Source organism: Acanthisitta chloris, unplaced genomic scaffold (assembly GCF_000695815.1).
Source record: "Acanthisitta chloris isolate BGI_N310 unplaced genomic scaffold, ASM69581v1 scaffold11431, whole genome shotgun sequence".
NCBI classification, from domain to species: domain Eukaryota; kingdom Metazoa; phylum Chordata; class Aves; order Passeriformes; family Acanthisittidae; genus Acanthisitta; species Acanthisitta chloris.
The window spans coordinates 23532-31689 of record NW_008656534.1 but is presented as its reverse complement, the minus strand read 5'-3'; the positions used below and the strand labels follow the sequence as shown (position 1 = coordinate 31689).

The 8158-nt window shown below is 39.1% G+C and overlaps 1 protein-coding gene across 1 annotated transcript; it reads left to right on the top strand.

The window, feature by feature from the left end:
- The first annotated feature begins 278 nt into the window (after positions 1-278).
- Positions 279-6626, top strand: ODC1 (ornithine decarboxylase 1). Its single transcript, XM_009084373.1, has 10 exons — positions 279-429; positions 596-769; positions 929-1101; positions 1387-1521; positions 1679-1760; positions 2085-2168; positions 3394-3556; positions 3644-3756; positions 4031-4245; positions 6149-6626. The coding sequence occupies exons 1-10, from the start codon at positions 328-330 to the stop codon at positions 6288-6290; spliced, it is 1383 nt and encodes a 460-aa protein (XP_009082621.1). The 5' UTR covers positions 279-327; the 3' UTR covers positions 6291-6626.
- Positions 6627-8158: the final 1532 nt, after the last annotated feature.

Here is an 8158-nt window from a genome sequence, read left to right as displayed (position 1 = left end):
TGAATACATCATACAGTTGCTGTACAGAGGAGAACTAGCCTTCCAGCTAGCAAAATTATTTTGGCATGTCTCCTTGGGTCTGGTTACATCTGTTCTGTCATTATGCAAGTTTCTAATCTGTGCAGCTATTAGTGATGACTGTAGGAATTGTATATTTGTAAATGATATGACCACAATGTAGTGGTCATATAATGACTATATAAATTGAAGTAGTGAATGTAAACCATATGAATATAAATTAAGTAATTAACATTGGGCTTTTTTGTTTGTTTTATATCAACAGTTTATACTTAAATCCTTTCACGTAATCCAGAAATCTTGGACATCATGAGTAACTTCAGCAAGGAAGAATTTGAATTGGCCTTCATCGATGAAGGCTTTACTGCCAAGGATATCCTTGACCAAAAAATAAATGAAGTGTCATCTTCTGTAAGTATGATGGGAAAACCACTATGTTTTGTGGTACTACAAACATATAAACTAATAGAACAAGTTGTCTTTGCAAATGATCTGCAAGTCAGCCTCCTGAAACGCTGACCTCTAGGCTTATCCTGTTGTCTCTTGTTTGTAACGTTAAGATGCGTGTTTGCTGTAGGATGATAAAGATGCCTTCTATGTTGCTGACCTCGGGGATATCGTGAAGAAGCACGTGCGGTGGCACAAGGCCCTTCCTCGGGTAACTCCCTTCTACGCCGTAAAATGCAACGACAGCAAAGCTGTGGTGAAGACACTTGCTGTTCTTGGTGCAGGATTTGATTGTGCCAGTAAGGTAAGAGCTTGACTATGTTCTGGTCTGTGACGTTAGTTCAGCTTTACAAGATGTGTTTATATAAAATTAAACATAACCAAGTGGTGTCACCTTTTTTCTGATTACTTTGATCATCCATCTAGAAATATCTTTCAAAGGTGTAACCTGTTCTTTCTTCAGACGGAAATACAGCTGGTACAGAGCATTGGTGTACCTCCTGAGCGAATAATATATGCAAATCCCTGCAAACAAGTATCTCAAATCAAACATGCTGCCAGCAGTGGTGTACAGATGATGACATTTGATAGTGAAGTAGAACTAATGAAAGTTGCAAGGGCACATCCAAAAGCCAAGTAAGTCATGTTAATTGTTCTGTAATTCTTCCTTGGTTTCCCAAGTTATGGAAACATTTGCTGTTAACTGAAATTTGTTCTTCATTAGTCAAGATAGGCTGCAAAACTGTGAGAAAATAAGCATACTTTTAATCAATGAAATCTTATCCTGTGTAGCTTACTGGCATATTGGGAAGAGATAGGGAAGCTTGTATCTTTAAGCTTAGTCTCATTCTGAGGTCATACCTGCCTGATAATGATGTCTTTTGTACTGGAACTTATCTCCTCATTTTTTCCTATTTCTAGGTTAGTCTTGCGCATTACCACTGATGACTCCAAAGCGGTTTGTCGTCTGAGTGTTAAATTTGGAGCTACACTTAAGACTAGCAGGCTGCTTCTGGAGCGGGCAAAAGAACTTGACCTTGCCATTGTGGGAGTTAGGTGAGTGGATAACTTTTTTTGTATGACTGTATTTTGGTATTTTCTCTAAATACTCTACTTGACAATAGAGGTGCCTTTGCATCTGGTGACATGACTTTATACAAAACTTCTTGACTAATTTGCCAAATAGCAACTGATATTTTCTATCTTTTTGTAGTTTCCATGTTGGAAGTGGATGTACAGACCCGGAGACCTTTGTTCAGGCCATTTCTGATGCCCGTTGTGTGTTTGATATGGGAGTAAGTCTGAATTCTGCTTTCTCTGGAAGTACTGCCAGACTGTTGTAGCACAACTGAATGAAGAGTAAAACTGTTATGGGGTTAAAAGCTAGCTAAGTCACTGATTTCATGTTGTTGGAATTTGAGGTCATGATGACTCCTTTGGCCAGTTTGGCAAAACATCTATGGATGCGCTAAAATTGGCAGCTCAAACTCAAGTGACTATTACTTGAACACTGAGTTAGCTCTGTTCTAAGTATATGAAATGACTTCACATTACTTTTTAAGCTAAAATGATAAATTAAGAACTGGTTTGTTGACAGTGTTGCCATTATCTCATTTTAGGCTGAACTTGGCTTCGATATGTATCTGCTTGATATTGGTGGTGGCTTCCCTGGTTCTGAAGATGTCAAGCTTAAATTTGAAGAGGTATAGCTTTGCTAAGAAGTTCTCAAGTTGTGGAGTCTTTTGGAATGTTGATCTGGATTAAAATAGTGTTTTTTCTGTTTGTATGCAGGCACATTTGTGTGTCTGCTTGGTCAGAAATGAAATTTAGAGGAAAAGAGGAATTAATCTGAAAACTAAATTTATCTGAACGTATTATTTCATAGCTAAATGACTTCATTAACATGCAGAGATTGCAAACTTGTAAAGCAGGTTTTAATTGCAGACTTGATTCTTACTGGCAGAGACTTCTTCCACCTGATGCTGTACTTTAGGCTATCTAGACTGGCACTGCTCCCAAACAGGGTGAAAAGGTAGTCCTGAACTCATACTGTCCTTATGAGTGGCAGTAAACTAGATCAGTGCCTGATCTGGTTTAGAACTAGCTTTTGGATAACTTTTAAATTGATCAGTGTTCCCCAGTCTGCTTTCACACACAAATAGCTTGCTTTCAGAAGATACAAGGGTGCTAGGTATTACTAGGACTTCCACTTAAAGCAATGTTGTCAGAGCACCTGCCCCTCTAGCCCAAAGTAGTGTTAGATGTTGTTCAACTAACACAATGAGACAGTAAGTAATTACATGAGTTTTCTGCTAATAATTAATTTCTGCAACAAAACATTATTGCACTTGTGATACCTCCTCATGAAGTCTGGCTTCTCATAGTGCTGTATTGGTGTACATGGAGCATCAAGAGCAAATTATATTGTCATTGGGCTCCATGGCATATTACTGTCATGCTGCAGTTGGAGGCACTTAATGATAACTTCAGAACTAGGAAATAACTGTTCATGAAGGCAACTGAATTTCAAATGCAATGATAAAACCTTCAGTGTTCTTACGATCCCATGAGATGACTTCTTTAGGATGCAGTAAGCTGGGGAATATTCCATGATTAGCAGAAGTAAAAGTGGTCTAGAAATCAAATTTGAGGTGTGGGGACTTGCAGGGCATTGATGTTGGTTTTGTCACTTAAAATTTAAGCTGCAACTGTTGTCTGCTTTGTTGCTTTGTGCAAATTAATCGCAAACAAGAACTTTGGGAAAATAAAGCAAAAGCGATCAATAGATATTACAATAGATGTTAATAGATGTTACATGTTTGACCAGTATATCACTGTGAGCTTGGGAATCTGACTTCATCTCAGGCTTCTAAAATAGCACCTGAGTAACTGCTGAAATTCTAGTATTGGCATCTGATTCTTCCCTAGATCACAAGTGTAATCAACCCAGCACTGGATAAATACTTCCCTTCAGATTCTGGAATAAATATTATTGCAGAGCCAGGAAGATACTATGTTGCATCAGCATTCACGCTGGCAGTCAACATCATTGCAAAGAAAATTGTATTAAAGGAGCAAACAGGTTCTGATGGTATGTAAATCTAGACCTAGTCTTAGTTCTAGCCAGCTGTGTTTTTCTTTCCAAACATTTTCTTACTGGTGTCTCAACTTGTTCCAGATGAAGATGATGCAAATGACAAAACTCTTATGTACTATGTGAATGATGGAGTCTATGGATCATTCAACTGCATCTTGTATGATCATGCACATGTTAAACCAGTTCTGCAAAAGGTATGCCCGTTCAGAAGTACCATGTACTAGTCATGTGTCATGGATGTAGGAGAGTGCTTGTCACATCAGTCACTTCTCAGCTCACTGCTCCCTTCATATCGCCAGAGTTTGGCATTTAACTCAGAAGCATGCAGTGGAATTAACTCAAAGCCAAGGGTGGAAAAGAACCCGCAAACTTGCTTCTCTGTGAGGTGGAATGCTACACTAATCATGATATTGCTTCTGGAAGCTCTGTTTTGATAGTCAAATAATTATGCCCCACTCTCTTCTTTAGCGGCCTAAGCCAGATGACAGCTGCTACTCCTGCAGCATATGGGGACCAACCTGTGATGGCTTAGATCGGATTGTCGAGCGTTTTAATATGCCAGAGTTGCACGTTGGTGACTGGATCCTGTTTGAAAACATGGGTGCCTATACTGTTGCAGCAGCTTCTACTTTCAATGGATTCCAGAGGCCAACAATACACTATGTGATGTCAAGACCAGCATGGTTAGTAACTGTCTTGACCCATCAATGTGTTTGATACAGGTGACTGTAGTGAATAGCTCAAGTCAGCTGGCTACCCTTTAACAAGCAGGGCCATAGATCCAGAGCAACAGCTCTTGTAAAACCTCTGGGTGTGGAAGAAGGCAGTGCCTCTGAAGGCTTTTGCTGTGTGCTTAGAACAATGTTGACACTACTATTTACTCTTTCCTGTGGTGCACACAATGCCAGGAGAAGTGCTTTTAAAGGGGTAATGTTAGGAGTCTTCATTAATCTGAGCTTCTAGGTAGTGTTTTCACTTTTCCACAACATATGGAATCATTATGGGTTCTTCAGTTAGAAGACAGCATATTACTAAAACTGTGATTGACTGGTCACAGAAGCTAAGTTAGCTTTTAAGGTAGCTTGCTAAATCCTGACTGCAGGATGCAGGGACACTCAATGCTGCTTCAGTCTGTTTGTTTGAGAGCTATTCGTTGGTTTAGGTTGAGCTCTGGCTCATAGCTCTGTGCAGAGTGCTAGATCCCTGCAGGAAGCTATTAAAACAGGTAGTACTGCTTTCTTTCCTTGCCTCTTAAGTGCAAGGATACTGTGAAACTGCACCTTAAACAGCAGGTTAAAGTAACCTGTGTGCTCTCTGTGCAAGACAGGTTAATGGATTAAACCTTCTATAAAAGTGGGGTTTGCTGTAAGTGGGAGCCCTTACCTCTGTATTGGTGTCTGCCTACATTTGACAGAGGGTGTTTGAGCAGCAGTGTTACCCTAATGCATGATTAGCTTTGTTATTTGGTTGCTTGCAAACTTATTGAAAATGCTCAATTTTTGGGAATTTCTGCCATAAAAGTAAGATCTGCCATTGTTTTACTAGACTTACCTCTATTAGCAAGGCTTGTATTTTTATTTAGCAGAACTTCCTGTTGGTTCAATCATTTCTCAGACCAAACAAAGCTCTTAGACTTCCCATAAGACTCCAAAACTGTCTAATTAAACTGAAAATGGCTCTGCAGGAGAATAATTAGTTTTTTCACTATAGCATTAGGTTTCTGTTAAAATTTAATTCTTGGTTTGCAGCACACTGAACTTAATTATGCAGACATAATCATTATCCAAGGCCACAGCCCCTCTGTCAGCCCTACATGTTTGCCTGTGTTTTCTGTTTTGGCAAGAGAATTCTGTGATGTAAGCTAGCCCTTAACTGAGGGAGATGCATCAGTGAGGTTATGGTGCAGATCCAATTCAATCTACATGTTATAAAGGTCTGCAACTGCATTTGTGGCTAGAAACCATGAAAGATAAAGGATGAGATGATTATGTGTCTAAGTAAAAAGGTGGTAGCATGACTGTTTGCCTCACTTACATAAGATAACTAAGTTCAAAAACCTCAGTCAAATGAAGTTCTGCTGAGGTTGTCTTTAACTACAACTTCTGTCTCTTGGAAGGAGTTGCATGGTTCTCGTTGGTCTGCTCCTCTACATTCCTAGTCTGTCATCCACATTTTTACTTGATTCAAATTACCCAGGAATGTGAGGGTGTGGGATAAGGGATGGTCAAGTTGTCAGGGATTTTCAGGGCACTAAGTCAATAAATCTGTATAGCATGAGGTATACAGATGTAGCTACAGGTATATAGGTGCATCTTTGCAGATGTAAATCCTACACAGAAATGGTAAAAGCAGCTTGGTATTGTCACTCACCCTAAAGCCTGGCCAGTCCCAAGTGATTTGCATGGATTCTGCTTTTATTATTTTTAACTTTTTCCCCTATGGCAATATTGTCTAACTTGCAGATGATGAAATCTTTTACTCATTTCATACTCCCTGGCAGTAATATAAAAGTACTTTGCTTACATTTTTTGGCAGGTTGTAGTGAAACACTCTTTGACTTGCTCTTCTTTTTTTTTCCCTTTCTAGGCAACTAATGCAGCAGATCAAGGAGCAAGGGTTCTTAACTGAAGTGGAGGACCAGGATGTTGCTAGTCTGCCACTCTCTTGTGCCTGGGAAAGTGGAATTGAACATTCAGCAACTTGTGCTTCAGCTAGGATTAATGTATAGGTAATATTTAGTAATTAACTGCAAGGTTAGTCATTGAATTTAGGGCATTTGGGGGCCCATTAACTTAATTTTTGCTAGAATTTTTAAGCATTTTTTTTAAAGTTTAGGTTTGGCATAAATGCAACAAAAATGACTAGGAGATGGGTCACAATTATCTGTGTTCCTATGGAAACTATTTGAATATTGTTTTATATGGATTTTTATTCACTTTTCATGTATGCTACTAACGATTGACCCTCAACTGTCAAACAAGTATTTGTAGCTTGTGTATGGCAGAATGGGCTAAGCTTAGTGCTTTGTGACCTACCTGTTTTAAAATAAAGTATATTGAAATAACGGGTCCTGTGTTTGTTTAGTCTGTAGAAAATGAATGTGTCATGGCTGGCTCTTATAGCATATATGAAGGCAGACCACATGCTGCAAGCCCAGAGCTTACTAATGAATGAGTAACACAATTGCCATCTCCCCAACTTTGCCCTCCCAGCTTACTGAAGAGAAGGAAACTCTCAATGGTCAGGAAACTATATTGGGTCTTTTTAAATATGTGATTAGAAAAAGGTTGACTGTCAACAAATTGAGCACTGCCTGATTTTCACTACTGAACATGGGCTTACAACAGTGGCATTTTGCAAGTTCAGTGCAGTGCTGGTTTTATGCAAGTTAGTTGGTAAGTGCTGGGGCCAGGACTGGTGGCTGTTTAAACACATTTAGTCAGTAATGAGAGAATACAGTACAGGCTCCATGGCTCTACTGACAAACTGCTTGTTGTGCCAGAACTAAAATATGTTATGGGAAAATCTAAGAAGCTGAATCTGTGGATTACTAGCTTTCTGACCTGTGTTACCTAGGGCTTTAGTGTATCAAACAGATAAGAAATGGGACTTGACATCTTTTGTACAAGCAATACAATTAGAAGCTCTTGTTCAATGTTATGGAAATACATGCTGCCTTTCTGACTTTGGATTCACTGTGATAAATGACACTAAGTAGTAAATACTAGGAGCTAGTAGAGAGTGTGTTGATGATAAAATAGTGAGTGTACTTACTGAAGAAGAATGTTCTGACTTCTGTTTAATCTGAAATGAGTTTGCTGACACTTGCTGCACTAAAATTGGAAAATAGTTCTGAGAAACTAACTGGCCCCAGAGGTGGATCTGATGTTTTTGTTAGAAGGTCCTGGACTGCAGGTATGCAATAGCAAATGCCTGATGTGTAAAGAGCAAAACCTTCATGTATCAAGTAAATATGTAAAGCATAAGCTAACTTAGATAAAGTGTTAAAATTTGAAGGGTTGTCCAAAAGCTGGCATTGCTGACAGAAACAGGGGCTCTAGCAAGATGAGAAATAAAGCTGTTTTGCAGGCAGCTATGAAAGACAATGTTTAACCTCCATTCTGTGCTTTCAGAGACTATATTCTCCACTAGCTGAACAAGTAGGGTAAATAGAATAACAGAATTATACTTAGTTGACTCTCACATTTTCTAAGCTTTCCCAAATTTCCACCTCTTTCAATACTATACACCCAAGATCATAAGCTCTTGAACCCTCTAAATCTAGGGGTTTATAAAAAGGGAGCTGCAGGTTAGGCAATGGAAGATAATCTTCCTTAAGAAGGCACTTTACACATTTCTCAAGAACTAGGAAACCTATGTTATATTCCTAAACAGAAGAGGGAGACAAACTTTTCAAGAACTAAACAACCAAATTCCTGGTATCCATAACCCTGGAGATTACAGTGTGTAAGGCAATCCCACATTAAAAATGGGAATGCTTTAGGACTACAGCTTTCAGACTAGCACTCAGTTTGCCTTTCTCCTCTCCTTGCAATGCAGGCCATGAAGTGTCCCAAGCAGCCCAGATGGAACACT

Coding starts and splice junctions, on each gene's coding strand:
- ODC1 (XM_009084373.1), top strand. CDS start 328: ATGAGTAACTTCAGCAAGGAAGAATTTGAATTGGCCTTCATCGATGAA. Junction 770..928: donor GATTTGATTGTGCCAGTAAG/GTAAGAGCTTGA, acceptor TTCTTTCTTCAG/ACGGAAATACAGCTGGTACA. Junction 4,246..6,148: donor GTGATGTCAAGACCAGCATG/GTTAGTAACTGT, acceptor TTCCCTTTCTAG/GCAACTAATGCAGCAGATCA.